At 31.8% G+C, this 15,589-nt stretch overlaps 1 protein-coding gene across 9 annotated transcripts in view; it reads right to left on the bottom strand.

Annotated features, from left to right (window-relative positions):
- Tsc22d1 (TSC22 domain family member 1) overlaps window positions 1-15,589 on the bottom strand; it is a 114,303-nt gene that overhangs the window by 72,891 nt on the left and 25,823 nt on the right. For 2 of the 9 annotated variants that reach the window (XR_001503389.2, XR_007346809.1), the window contains 2 exons: window positions 11,185-11,354; window positions 9,427-10,382 (listed from right to left, as the gene is read on the bottom strand). The exons of 2 other annotated variants lie outside the window; for them this stretch is intronic. Coding sequence is in view for 4 of the 7 variants with exons in the window: in XM_048800947.1 (XP_048656904.1) it covers window positions 11,038-11,341 (304 nt within the window). In the remaining 3 variants the exon portion in view is untranslated. Of the gene's footprint in view, window positions 1-9,426; window positions 11,355-15,589 lie in introns of those variants that run through there. 5 more of the 9 variants (XM_048800947.1, XM_048800951.1, XR_001503390.2 and 2 more) reach the window with 4 other exon arrangements.

Genomic DNA, 15,589 nt, shown 5'->3' with positions numbered 1-15,589 from the left:
GAGAGATGGTGGATAAGTCATAAATGTATACTGCATTTTAGGATTAGCGCAAATTCTAAAGTTTAACTGATATGCTGAGAGAAGAGATAAAATAAAATCATATAAAATGTTCAATTAATAGCAGAGAAGGCAGAAAAAGAAAACAAAATTTTATAAAAGTAACAAGAGTAATGGGAAATTACAAACAAGCAAGACAAAGACAGATATTAATGAACTATATCAATAATCAGCTTATATGTGCACAATTTAAATGTCTATTAAAAGATTATCAAGGAAGACAAACAAGATTCAAGGCTTGTTGTCTATAAGGCTTCAAATACAAGAACACATACAGATTAAAAGTAGAGAGATAGAGACAGATAACACTAATCTAAAGAAAGAAAATGTAGCTCTATGTACTTCAGACAAAGCCAACTTCAGAACAAGGAAAACATCAAGGACAGAGTATCAGATAATGAATGACACAGAGGTCAGTACTCAAAAAGACATAAACCATCCTTATTGTGTATGTGTCTAACAACAGAACATCAAAATACATGAGGCAAAAGTGACAAATAAAAGGAGAAATAGACAAATCCACTGTTATAAACATCTAAATATCCTCTATCAGTAACCAATAGACCCAGCAGGCAGAAAATCAGCAAGGACATAGTTGAACTTAACAGCACTATCAATCAACAGAATCTGATTGACATCTATAGGCTACTTCATCCAACATCATCAAAATACATGTTCTTGAGCACACAAAGAACATTTATGCAGACAGACATTCTAGGCAATAAAAAACACATAATAACAAAAATTTAAGCACAAATCCTGCTTTTAGACTACAATGGAATTAAACTAAAAGTTAACTACACACTTCCTAAATCCTGGAAATTCAACAACAAACCTCTGAAGATCAAAATGGGTCAAATAGGGGAAATTTAAAAATATTTCAAGCTAAATAAAATTAAAACACAATTCACCAGAATTTTGGGGATGCAGCTAAAACAGTGTTTAATGGGAAATTTATAAAACTGAATGCATTTATTGCAGAAAAAAGACTTAAAATAATAATCTAAACTTTCCCCTTAGGAAAATTAGAAACAGAAGAGCAATATAAACCTAAAGCAAAAAGAAGAAAGAAAAATAACAACAGTTCAGAAATCAGTGAAACTGATGTTAGGAAAATACACAAAAGTCAACAAAACCAAAGTCAACTATTTCTTTAATGAAACAAAAACTTTGGCCAAGCTAACCAAAAAAAAAAAAAAAAAAAAAAAAAAAAAAGCAGCCACAAAACAACAACAACTAGAAACACAATTGAGAAAGGTCATAAATACTGATCCCATGGACATTTAAAAGATAAGTATTATGAGCAACTTTAGGCCCACATATTTGCTAACTTAGATGCAACAAACCAATTATTTGAATGCCACACTCTAAACTCACAGAAAAATAAATGAAACAGACCTGCATTAAAGAAAATGAGTCAATAATTAGTAACCTCCCCAAACAGAAAGCATTAGACTCTGATGGTTGCACCTATAATTTAACCAAATATTTAACCAATTCTCTGTATCTTGATAAAGTAGAAAAAAGGAAATAATTCCTAATTAATGTAGACCAATATCCCTTAAGAACATTGATGCAAAAATCCTTGACAAAATACAATGAAATCCAATAATGTACAAAATATGAATGAAGCATGACCAAATGAAATTTATTCCATGTATGCAAGGTTGATTCAACATTCAGAAATCAATTAATAAAATCTACAGAATAATCACGACTCTTCAAGAAAAATCACATGATCATATCAATAAATGTATTTTGTAAGGGAAAACAGCATTTGGTAAAACTGAACAAAGATTCACAATTAGAAATGCAAGCAAACTAGGAATGGTGTTGAACTCCTACAAAATAATGAACAGCTACCAAAAAATTATATCTAGTATTTATTTATGAGAAACTTGATACATTCTAATACTAGGCACAGGACAAGGACTTGTCTCCCTATTTAAAGTCCTAGCTAGTGCAATAAACAAAGGAAATGAAAGGTATACAGATTGAAAAGGAATAAATAAGAGTGTCTTTGTTCACAGATGAGTGCATATGCTGAAAATCTCTAGCAAAGGAAAAAAAACCTGCAACTAAATTAGTTACTATTGCAAGGTTCCAGGATGTAAGATTAATATACAAAAGTTCATTACTTTCAAATATACCAGCAATGAATTGGAAATTAAAAAACAACACTACTTACATAAAAACCAAAAAAATGAAAAACTTGGGGATAAATCTAACAAAACATGACCTTGTGTAAGATCTATATGAGGAAAAAAACAAAACATGCTCAGAAAAAAATCAAAGATTTAAATTTTTTGAGATTATTCCATCATCAAAGACAGGAAGACTTAAAATTGTTAAGATGAAACGTCTTCCTAAATTGACCATTAGATTCAATGCAATCCCAAATTATTTTGTGGACACAAATAGACCTGAAAGTTTATATGCAAAAATAAAAGCTCCAAAAAAGCAAGCACAATATTGAAGAACAACAAAGTCAGATGATTGACACTACACTGATTTTAAGACCTACTAAACAGCTTCAGTAATCAAGACAGTGTGTTACTGGCAAAAAAAAAAAAAAAAAAAAAAAACGAATCCATGGAAGTGAATAGAGTGCCCAGAAATAAAACCACACGGATATAGTGGAGTAATCTTTGAAAAGGAAGCAAAGGCAATTCAGTGGGGAAAAAAGTATCTTTCCAATAAATGGTGCTAGAAGAACTGGACATCACCTGCCCCACCCCCTAAACAAAACCCCAAATCAATATAAATACAAACCTTACAACTTCCACAAAAATTAACTCAAAACAGACCTAAAAGTGAAGCTGCAAAAAATAAAGAAAAGGGGAGGGAAATGCAAGGAAGAGAAGAAATTAGAATATGGGGAAAAAAAATCTAGGTGATTTTGGGTTTGGAAATGAGTTTTTAAATACATGACCAAATCATAACCAACTGAAGAAAAAACTGATAAGATGAACTTCAATAAAATTAAAAATTCTCCTCTGCAAGAGACTATTGAAAGTATGAAAACCAAAGCAAGAGAACGGAGAAAATATTTACATGTATTTGATAAAGGACTAGTATCCAAAATATACAAAGAACTCTTAAAACTCAACAATAAACAACTGATTTTGAAAATGGGCAAAAGACCTGAGCAGCCATCTCAGCAAAGATTAACAGAGATGAAAAATAGGCACATAAAAAAATATGTTCAACATCATAGATCATTAAAGAAATGCAAATTAAGATGAGATAGTTCTACCTACCTATTATAGTAACCAGTATCAAACACTGACATACCAAATGCTGAGGAGAAAACGGAGCACAGAAATCATGTTCATTGCTGGTGGAAATGTAAGATGCAACTGGCATTTTGGAAGAGTTTGGCAAACTCTACATTACTGAGCTAAGCATGGGCTTACCATATGACACAGCAAAAGCATGAATAGGAACAAGGGTATTTCAATGGCACTTAAAACTATTTTGTATGATACTACAATGGTGAATTCAAGGCATTATTATATTTGGCAAACAAACTCTATGACATAATTGAACTCTAATGTAAACTACAGACTTTAGTTAATAATGCATCAATAGTGGTTCACCAATTTTAACAAATGTACACTAATGCAAGATTGTAAGAATAGGGAAAGCCTAGGGAGGGAGGAGATATGTGGGAACTCTGCACCTTCTGGTCAATTTTTCTATAAACCTAAAACTCTTTTAAAAAGCCTATTAATGCACACTAAGTAGAATAACCCTTTTATTTGTTTTAAATACTGAGGTTCTATGTGAAAATTTCCTGAAAACATGCATTCTTTTTGCAAAGATATTTGACAATAATGTAATAGAAATTTTAGATTAAAAGACCCACTTTCAATGGGCATCTTCACTGCCTACTGACTATTCATTTGCTGTCTTGGTCAGGTTTTGAAACCTGTGAGCTTCAGCATCTTATGTGTAAAATGGAAAAATCATCACCTTTCCCAGTTGGTTGAATTAAGTTAAATATATGTAAAGTGCCTAGGAAAGGTGCATAGAGTACGCCTGTAAATGCGTCTTTGTTTTTACTCAAAATTCTAATTCAGTTCTCCATATCCATGAGTTCTGAGTCCATAAATTCAACCTAAAGCAGATCAAAAATCTTGAGGAAAAAAGCTGTCTGTATGAAACATGTACAGGTCTTTTTTCCTTTTCATTACTCCCTAAACAGCCTAACAACTATTTACCTAGTACTTACACTGTATTGTGTTATTTTTTCATAGTGCTGGGATTTGAACCCAGGCCTTGAGCATGCTTAACACTGAGCTACATCTCTAGCCTATATAAGGTATTATAAGCAATCTAGAGATGATTTAACATATAAGAGGAAGATGAGCGAGGTAACACATGCCTGTGATCCCAGAAACTTGGGAGCCTGAGACAAGAGGATCACAAAGTTCAAGGGGAATTTTAGCAACTTAGTGAGAACCTGTCCAAAACACAGAAACAAAAAAGACTTGGGATATATTCAGTGGTAGAGCACTCTTGGGTTCAAACTGCAGGACCAAAAATAAAGTATATGGGAGGGATGTGGGTGTGTTACAGAAGATACTATGTTATTTTATAAAAGGGACATGAGTAATTGTAGATTTTTATATCCATAGGGTTCTGGAACCAATTCCTTGAAGACACCAAGGCATAACTGTATATCCTATCTCAATCATTGTTTTTCAAACAGGGGTATTAGTACCCTTAGATGCACATTCAACCACTAAATAAACACCTCATATCTTCATGGATGTCATTTTAATATTTGGGGGAAAAGCTAAATATCCTAACTGGCAATTAAACAAAAGTGTTACACTGAATGTTGCTATGGTAGTGTTTGCATTATGTTTCAAAATGCAACACAAGACTTTGTTTGCATTGGGTCTTTGGCCACTTTCTCAGATTTCCCAGGCTATTTCTTCACCATCTTCTGCTGTTATATATTCCAAACATTTTCATGGAAGTCATTCTAAGTTGCCTTTCATCCAAAATTTTAATTATTTTAGTAAATACAAGTTCATTTTCTTCTCAATGCCAGTCACAAAAAAAGTTTGGCTCCAACAGCCCTAATTACCCTTAAATTTGCAAAGACAATCTGAAAAATAACATTTTATATTGCACAAGTCATGTAATATAGAATTTATAGTTACTAAGTCAGAAGCAATAAAAGCAAAAATACCTTAAATGGAGATTATACTTTTATCTATGATTTCCCAAGATCTTAGCTATTACCTTGAGTCATTATTCTTTTACTAAATTATGCACATTTTAAGTCTTTGCATAAACAGACTACTAGTCTTATTTAACATATAAAATATTTTGTTTTATCACTATAATTTCTCTGCCTAGGAGAATCATAAAATTAGGAGGTGCATAAAATCATGCATCTCACTGGATAAATATGTAAGGACAAAGTGGTATGATGACTCTATGGACAAACATAAGGTCATGTATCCTAACAGCCCTGGAAGAGCATATCTGCATGATGCTGGTTGAGGGTTGCACATTAAGAGAAACAATGAGAAACTGAAGTACATTCAAAGATAAACAAAACTTTTAAGATCTCGGCTTCACAAATAAGAAGTAAGAACACAGGGATAAGTAATCTATAGAAAAGAATTTGGACTTGGAACTGATGGGGAATTAATAGCTATCTTTAAGACTGTCACATCTGAAAGAGAGCAGAATTCTGTCATCCAGAACTAGGATCAACAAGAGGAGGTAGTAGTGCAGTACCTGAGCTGGGTAGTCAAAAAAAAAAAAAAAAGACTTGAGTCCTACAGAAGATTTATCATTTACTAACTTCAATACTATGCATGTGATGTGATGTTTCTAGATATCAATCATCTTATATGTAAAATGAGGGTGCTAAGCTGGTTAATTTCTAAGGTGATTCTCAAATTAAAAAGGCATAGGTGCAAATTCTCAACTTCTTACTCTCAGACCCTCCTGAACACGGAACCAGCTACCTCATGAAATGGTGGGTTGTACCACTAATTCATACTAACTTATTATTCTGTGCTGGATAAAGGGAAAAGTGAAATGAATAGCAAATTGTTTCAAGTTAAACCCAAATGTCCATAAACTGCAGTTCTTATCAAAGAACTCAAACGTGAAGATTCCTATGTTTTCTATACTATCATCCATTCAGTAAATTTTATCAGTAATTCTAGGAAAAAATCCTAATCTGTATTCCTGTCTCATCTATATTCAATATTGTAGCTTCCTTTATTTTTAGATAAACTAAATATTATATTAACACACAACTCTTTGAACCTACTTAATATTCCTTAGAAAATAAAACATTCCTCTCTTAATGATTGTACATTAGGCTACAATATTATTTTTTAATCTTTAGTAAAATTCCCAAGTTAGTGTAAGTTAATATTTATAAAATTCCCTAAATCAATGTCTCAAGGCAAAATAAAAAAAGTCAAGCAATTATTTTCGAAGTCCTAAGTATCATTTAATAAAAAATAGGCACACATAGCCAAAATGAAGCAAGGCAATAATTTCAGGGAATGCGTACTCAAACTTTCTTTGCAAAAAGCACGCATATTTTTATAGTGCTCAAGGCTTAAGAAATACTAAGTTAAATATGTATTATAAATACTACAAGAGCTAAGGTAGGTGATGCCTTGTATTATCAGAGGCTACATACACCCCAAGGACATGTTTCTTGATGCATTCCATACTCACACAAAAACAAATCTGTGATTTGCCCATTTCTGTTCTCTGGGAGTTTTAAGAATAAATCATTTTCCAAATTCTACATCTGTCTGAAACAGCAAGGATATCTGTTGTATCTGATAAAGTTTACTATGTCAACAGACATTATATTGAACATATTTTGACCATTTTTCTACCTAGGCCATACCTTACCTCGAGCAGAGATCCCTTTGATCATTATTTCTGAAAACTCCGATGCATACTTCACAATTCCCTAACATTTACTGCAGTAATATAATCATCTTAGATGCACATATTAGTGGGTAAAAGAGAACCTATGTGCTTCTTCTTGAAACATTCACATTTTAGGGCTAATATGGAATATTTTAATAGAAAAAAAACAACTGAATTTAAATAGTAAAAACTTGCTTAGGACATCTAAGCACTGACATTTTGCTCAACTGCTTCAATATAGCAAAGGAAAATAAGATATGTGGACATATTTACAATAAGCTCTAAGGTCAGTACGTTGCAGGCTTGTGATTTTTTAAAAACATAAGCTACCAAAAAATAAATCAACCTTTGTTTCCTCACTAAAAAACAATCAAAACAGACTTATATACTATAGTTCGTCTAATCAATGATGGTGACACCATAAGCTTATGTTCTTATACCTTGAAGACATAATGGTAATAAGTCAAGTTCCAACATTCTGCAACATTTTTTATTTTGAAGGCTATTGATAGTATAGGGAGTCCATGTAAGAAAAATTACTTATCTTTGCAATATTTCTGAACTTTCTGATGCAGGATATTTTTCATCCCCACCTCCATTCCACCCTTTACACATTTATAGGAAATGCTTATAAATTTTTGGATTCAAGAAAATACACCCTTCCAATGAAATATATCTGTAAACCTTTTAAAAGATTTAATTATAAAAATAAAACTTTTGTTCACAGAATCATTAACTGATCTTTTCCAAACTTACCAGATTAATAAAGGCAAGAATTTTGCCTTTCTTTCCTCTGCCCCAATACAGCAATTATTCCAAGTCACTTTTATAATTCTCATTTCTTCAGAGCATAATTTTTTGGGAAGTCAAATTATCACATTTTAATCCACAGGTTGACATTAATGCCATTTTCATTTCTTGACTAGGACCCCATCTTAATGTTATTTAAAATTGTTTGGAGTCCATTTCTTGTGTAACTTTGTTCAAATCTAAAAGGAAATCCTCTTGCTTCTAGCAGATCCTAACATAAAAAAGTAAAGTCTTCCAACAACTTCATTTAAATAAGTTTATGTAGCTATGAAGATAAGAATCTTAATTAAAACAAATTTTACCCTTTTCCATGCCTGTTTTGATAAGGTTAAAACAAGAGACTCTGAAATCAAGATTTCTCCTTCTACAGCCACTTGTTCAAGCAGAACATTCAATACAAAACATTTTTCTTCTTTTGGTAACAACTCTTACGAGTTGAGTAGTTCAATTTCCAGATGTTCTTTTTCTTTCTTTCTTTCTTTTTTTTTTTTTTTTGAGTAGAGGGACTACATGCTATTTTTTAAGGGGTATATTTTGATCAATTTAGTCTTTAAAAATTTGACCATTTACTCCTGATTATTAACTCAAAAGTTTTAATGATCAAACGGCTTTATCTTAAAAAAATTATGACACACGAAAGAATCGAATGTATATTCAGGAAACACTTATGAGGAAGACATATAAAATTAAAATACACTTTATAATACTGTAGCAGTGTTCACTTTCTACTCCTGAAACAGAAATAAGCCATTTGTCAGTAAGTGCATTTTTTCATGGAAAAAATATTTATTAGTTTTCAAATGATCACATAATACAAATATTACAATTAGTCATTCTAGAAAAAAATTAGCTTATATTAATATTCATAAACACTGAAAAAATATAGGACTGCATATTGTGACATGAAATTATTTTTAAAAATCTGAAAGGAAAATGCATCAAACTAAAAGTTTAAATAAACAAATCAGTTCACATTAATATACAAAAAATTCACTTTTAAATAGCTTCAAGTGGCATGAGATAAATAGAAATGCACTTACATTTCTTTTGCACACTTTAAGGAACAGAGCTAAAATTTAATTAAAGCATGAGATTAAGAGATTAAATTTCTTTTCATCTTCAGAGGTGAAACAAAAATCTAATAATCTCACAGGCAGGCCATAAAATGGTTTAAACCATGGTTCAAAAATTCAACTAACTTAATTTGAAGCAAAAATTTCACTTTTGGTTTCCTGAGTGCATTCTAAAAATGTTGGGTAGTTGTTTCTGGGTTTATATGTGTTTGTAAACCAACTGTCTTTTTAACATTTAACAAAAAAACCAAGTCAGGAATAAAAGGCTGTAATCATTTATGGGAATTTAGAGTTCTTTGGGGAAATTTCAGTTCAAATTGAGATTTTTAAACTTACTTTTAAGTACTACACTTATAAAAATTTATTAATAATTAATGAGGAAAAAAAAAGAGTTCTCAAATTTAGCCAAGAAGGACTAAAGGCCAGGTTACACTTTAGCAAATGTGGCTTCTAAAATCTTTGATATTCCTAAAACATTTCAGTTGCTTACATATTAGTAATTCTAGAATTTCTCTTCTTAAAAATTCATATCAAAATAAAACAAACCAGCAGCATCAGATGACTTTTAAAAAGTTCTTTAATAGCTTTTGACTGACCAGTTAATAGACCAAAAGAAACAAACATTTTGATAACTGCTTCTCTTGACTGACAGTTGGGATATATATTTTGCAACATGTATTCACACCTATTGGCTTATTCTAATATCACAACTTGCCCTTGCTCTGTAAACTACTGCTATGTGACAGCATCATTCAAACTTTAGTTTGCCTTCAGTGTAGAACAATACCTCAAGTTTAATAGGTATTTATTACTTTAGAAAACAGACCAAGCTACTCTGATCTCAAAAATGTCTCTTCTATTTCTATACTACAGTTTTGTTGATTTGACAAATAAGAATAAGGCTCAAGATCAGCAAAAGATGAGCTAAAGATTAAAACTAATATTAAAAGTAATTCTGGAGTAATTAAGAAATTCAACCTTTGTTTATTTGTTCTTTTCAGTGCCAATAACAAAAAAAATTCATGACTTTTTTTGGATTTCCTATACTATTTTAAAAAGTTTGCCTACTTCATTAAGGTGATTTTCAGTCCCACAAATGTTATAAATGAAACATACAGAGAGCTGCTTTAAAAGAAAGGAGTCTCTCAAGCTTCCTCTATTTCAGTCTTCTGAATAGAAAGGAATATTTTCACGGCCATGTAAAACTCCAATCTCAAAAGATTATTTCATTATTTGAGCCTTTTCATTTTCGGACAAGAGTAAACCAGAGTAAATCTTAAAAGTTTATAAATAACAAGATCAGGTTGCTCGCTCATCCTTGTGTCTTCTATACATATTGCATGGATCCATTCACCACTGCCTTCCAAACTGCAGGTGCTGGCATGTGTGACAGATATCATCCATGAAGGCTCTGCTAGAAGAATTCCTTTTGCTGAAGAAGTATGATGTTTTACCAGTTGAAAGAAATCTGGGCAATTAGAGAACAAATAAACCGGTCTCCCATTATCAAGATACCTAGAGTCACAGAAGGAATCCACCAAGGAAAAAAATGAAAACTTGCCACAGGCACCAAGTTCACATTCTACCCATTGTAGATAATAAGAACTTCCTGGAATCAAATACTACCCTTGGCATCAAAGAAACTAAGAAAAAAACCATCTTAATGCCATGGGGAAAATCTAGCAAAAGGCTCTTCTACTACAAATAACATTATTCCTCAGAACTAGAAAACTACTTTTGAGTATAATAAATACAGTTTTCAGGGATATTATATCCTGAAACTTATACTCATTTTGTAATGAAACCTAGATTTGATAGTAAAACCATAACAGTACTATCATTGCATCTTCTAAATGATCTAATAATAAGTCCTAACATTTGAGGTAGGAAAAGACCAAAAAGTTCTCACTAACAGGGTAGGATAACACCTAGACATCTGACTGTATAAATTAAGAGATTTCAGATGTCCAGCTTGCCCAAAGACGAAATACAGAACTTTTCGAATTACTAGAATGTAAAAGAGCACTTAGAAGTCCACTATTACCATAAAGGCCACAATTCCTGTGGACTACACAGGCATTCACCAAATCACGTGCTCCAAATCATCTACTGCTTTAATTATCTGGAGAGAAAATTAAATAAACTTAAGTTTTCTATTTTGGAATGGGCACTACTTTGCACTCAGAAAAACAAACAGATTGTAGCCCCACCTGGTTCTTAATATGAACCCAAGGATTTTTACCAATAGAATAAAATGGGCAATGGAAGGACACTCCAATCTATAAATAAACCCAAGTAAATAATGGAAAGCACCCACTTGTTTATTATCCTTTCCCACTCTCTCCAGAAGCTGGATATTCTGTCTCCAAGGGTTCAGTAGAGAAAGTGGACCCCTGACGTCAAAAGCTCTCCGTGGTCTTGGCTGAATCTGTGGTTCTAGGATCACTCCTTGCACCTCTGGTAGGAGAGAAGCACTGAAATAGAGAGCTGAATATAGATTTAAGAAAAAATTCTTATTAAGAAATTACATTCTCTGGTCATTTGAGTTTGTAATGGCTTATCCTCAGGACAAAAAGGAGCTATCTTTGGGCATACTTTCTTTAGTGCCTTCTTAATTTGAATTTTAGAAGTCTGTCACCAAAAATGATTAATTCCTCAGTAACTATTAAGAAGGGACCTATTTTGGTCTAAGCCATAACACACTCTGTGACAAACCACTCAACTTCGAGTGGAAGATCGAAGCAAAAAAAAATAATAAATTAGGACTGGAAACAAGACCATAGTTGTCTTTAAAGGGACAGGGAAAAGGCATTCAACCTCAGATATATCAAAGGAGTCCCAGTTAATTCTTCTGTCAAAGAGAAGAAGATGGATTGAAAGTAGAAATAGAATAATCAAGCATATTAACAGGAATGCTACTAAATTTCAGGAAGTATCAGAAGCTGAATTTGTTATCAGTTTTCAAGTCATCAGTAATTTAATAAGTCACAGTATAGGCCAATATCATAGCAATACAAGGCTAAACCTGCATTTTTAAAAGCTATGACTACTGCCCCTGAAAAGGGTTTATTCATCAAGCATTCATCTTTAAAACTGGGAGGACAGAATAGTGGACATAGGTAACACAGATTCAAAATCTTTTTTAAAATGCAAGACCATTTTGTTTTGGGTCAAGATGGATCAGGAATAATAATTAATGGCTAGAATGTAGAAATTAAAGCAGTAAGACATATCCAAATAATAGATGATGGTAAAGATATTGAAAAACAGTTAGCTTTATTACAGATAAGGTAAATGGAGAGAAGGAAGGTCAAAGCACATAGCATCTGATCAAGGAAAAGCTGAAAGGAGAATAAGACAGGCAGATATGTATTTAAAGCTATGGGGACTGTAGAATAAATGTTAACAGTGTTGCCTCTGCAAAACAGATCAATTATACTTTGTGGTACAGAGTGATATATCCCTATTAAATTTCAGATCTTATTCTAAATAAAAAGGTGCTGCATATCCCTAACTCAATGGAATGTAGTCACTCACAGTGTCCTATTTATGGGACATTATATTTTGGGATAAATAAGAAAATAAATGCTACCAAGTAACCTCCCTCTCACACCAACTGGTTATTATTTCCTTACCTGTTAGTGGACCGAGGACTGTGCTCTCTTGTTCTCTATCAACCAACCAACAAAGGTTATAGTCTCAGCACTAAGAAAGTAGCAACCAACCAAAGTTAGTGTTTTAATGCCTTCACTTTCTCCTGGCTCTGGCAGCCAGTTTGGAAATGTACCAAAAGCTGAAAAGGAATGGTTATTCCATTACCTAACAACATTTAGACTAAAAAGCCTGAAGATGAAAAGAATGAGCTAACCCTTCTGCTTAGGAACATATCCAACTCTGTACAAATGAGAAATAAAAACAATTTGGCCTAAGAAAACTTATGAATTTAACCGTCAAATCTGTAATTTCAAAAAATTAAAAGAAATGAAAAAGGATATCTGAAAGAGTAAAGGAGGTGAAATTGCCATCTAGGCAAGAGGTATCAAATAAATAATTATGAAAGCATTTCATGAGCCTAATCGGCAGCTATTCTTTCATTTAGAGTTTCAAATGGATTTTAAGCTCTAGAGTCTCCTAATTCTGAAGAAACAGTATTTTTAGATCAGTAGGTTTAAAAAAGTATTTTACATTATTATCACAAAGAGGCAGTAGATAAGGGATGAGAGGAAAGAAACCCAAATTAGAAAAAAAGATATGAATACCGAATATCTCAATTAGATAGTTTCCAAGAAATCAAAAAATAAATAAATAACCCAAACAGATTAACAAAGTATTCCACAGCTGGAGATCTTAAGGGGTAGCTCTTTAACAGATGGCAAAGGCTTAAAATTAGTAAACCAGAGCTATCTTATATACCTTTTCACTGTACCTACATGGTACAAATAAGCCCTACAAAATGTTTTTAAATTATTAAACAATCTTCCTCTAGTCTTTTCTAATCACTGTCTTGACAAACCATTCCTTTTCATATATAGTAATATTTCAACATAACCCATAAGAATTATTTGATTACCAAATAAAAGAAACCAAATTAAAACTTAACTACAGTGATCAAGATAGTTAAAAACCTATTCAGGAATTACAAATAAGATACGATCTTCCAAATTTCCCAGTTTTCCTCCAATTCTTAAATACAAATCAGTAATACATATAGCTAAGTGAAAACAGAGAGAAAATGTTTTGGAAAGGTCTATTTTGAACAGGAAATACACTTGGTAATTTTTTTCAAGTTTACAAACCTACTTCACTTTGAAAAACAACTCCCCAAAAATATCTTGCTCAGATTAATATTAGACTAAAGTTTATAACTTCTTCTTCTTCGGCAGAAGCTTTACATTAAACACCTCCAAACCTTTAATTTATTTATTACATCCCACAGAAAAATATAATCAATTTAGATTTAAAAAAGCGAATGTTTTTAAGTTAGAATATAGAGCAAGTTGTATAAATACAAGACCTGGGTAGAGATATGGATCCATTTATAAACTCCCAATTCAGATCACACCTTCAGAATATAACTTCTTTATTTTGCCCAAAGTATCAAAACTTCAACATATTCAGAAATAAACACACAGATTTCTTAAGTAAAAATTATTCTGAAATTATCGAGGATAGTATTTCTCTTGTTTCAACAGTTTATAATTTATGAAAACTTTGAATTTGATAATCTATCATTTACATAGAAAAATATAGAGGCACTTTCAAAACAAGGTCATCATTCAAACAAGAAAGGGCAGCTGTTGTGAGAATATTATTGACGGAGGTTCACAAAAATGATACTGTAGCACCTTAACTAATTCTACTTTAATAAGCAGCATTCTTCTGTGTGATATTTTAAGGTGAGGAAAAAACAAAAAACTGTGCAGTGGAGGACTAATAATCCAACTACTAAGGTAAACTTCAAACCAAAGCTAACAAAATCAGCAATCTGCCCGTACACAATCTGCCAGTACACGAATAAAATGATTTTAACTTTTTCCATAAATTTTTAAAGATTCTTACTGAAAATCCAGTCACATTCAAATCAGAAACAATAAAGCTAAGTATTTTTATATGAATACCACTGAGAATTTCTTTTGAGATATACAGCAAATTATATTATTTGAAACATTTGCTTTCAAATACTAAATTATTAAATGAGCATATCTGGATAACTAGTTTTAAGCATTCCTAATATCAAAGAAAAAGAAAAGCCTATACCTAATTTTTTTAAGTAATGAAATAGAAGGCAACATGATTCTATTAAGACCATGATTTCTATTCACTTGTGCTGTAACTGATCTTGCTGGTTTATAAAGGTATAAATTATTCATAAAACAAGACATTCTACAAGAATTACAAACATAATAATATCTTTTTCTTATCTTTTATCACTCATCCTTTCTGGTTCTAAGGCATTTCTATAAAAAACAAATTTCTCACAAATTCCTCTAAGTATCAAAGCAGTCCTACAGTTGGCAGAAAGAAGAGAAAAACAAACACCTTACAAAAGCAGAGTTTTTCTATCTCTAGCCCCTAGAAAAGTGCTTAACAAACTGAGCAGATGATTAAGATGTTTTACAAATAGATATAGTCTACTGGTCAAGAAATGAGAAGAATTTTGTCAAGTGGCTATTATCTAAAGCAGATACAAAAAGTTAAAATTTCTAATCCTAAAGGAAATAAAAACTTTGTCAAAAGTATTACTTTCATGGATCAATCTCTTTTGGATTCACTTCTAGGATTAATTTTTTAGTATGGTCAGCAGAAACTTCAAAGGTATTATCCTTAGATGATTGATGTGTCAGCAAAATCACAATACCTATTACAGAGTTTCTAATGTTCTACATCAGACTTAAAAGAAAACAAACCAGATTACTGCAAGAACACTCAATTTCAAAATTTCAATTTCAAAAAATAAGAGATCTTGCCATAAAACACAACAAACAGAGCTTCCTTAGAATTAGTTAGCCAAGTTATTACATGGAGAAAAATATCTTCAAACCACAAATAATATATGTATTATCAAGTGAAATATACCTTAAAAAAAAAAATAAGGGCAAAAACCTGGAACTTAAAGGACCTCAGCATTATGAGGATGCATACTTCATCATGGAAAGCAATTTCCTAAAGAGAAGGAAGTTGTAATGAAAAATGGAAAACCTAACCAGTAAGACCCCGATATC

This window comes from Marmota marmota, unplaced genomic scaffold (assembly GCF_001458135.2).
Source record: "Marmota marmota marmota unplaced genomic scaffold, marMar, whole genome shotgun sequence".
In the NCBI taxonomy this organism is placed as follows: Eukaryota; Metazoa; Chordata; class Mammalia; order Rodentia; family Sciuridae; genus Marmota; species Marmota marmota.
The sequence above is the reverse complement of the archived record's forward strand: the minus strand, read 5'-3'. Positions and strand labels throughout refer to the sequence as shown.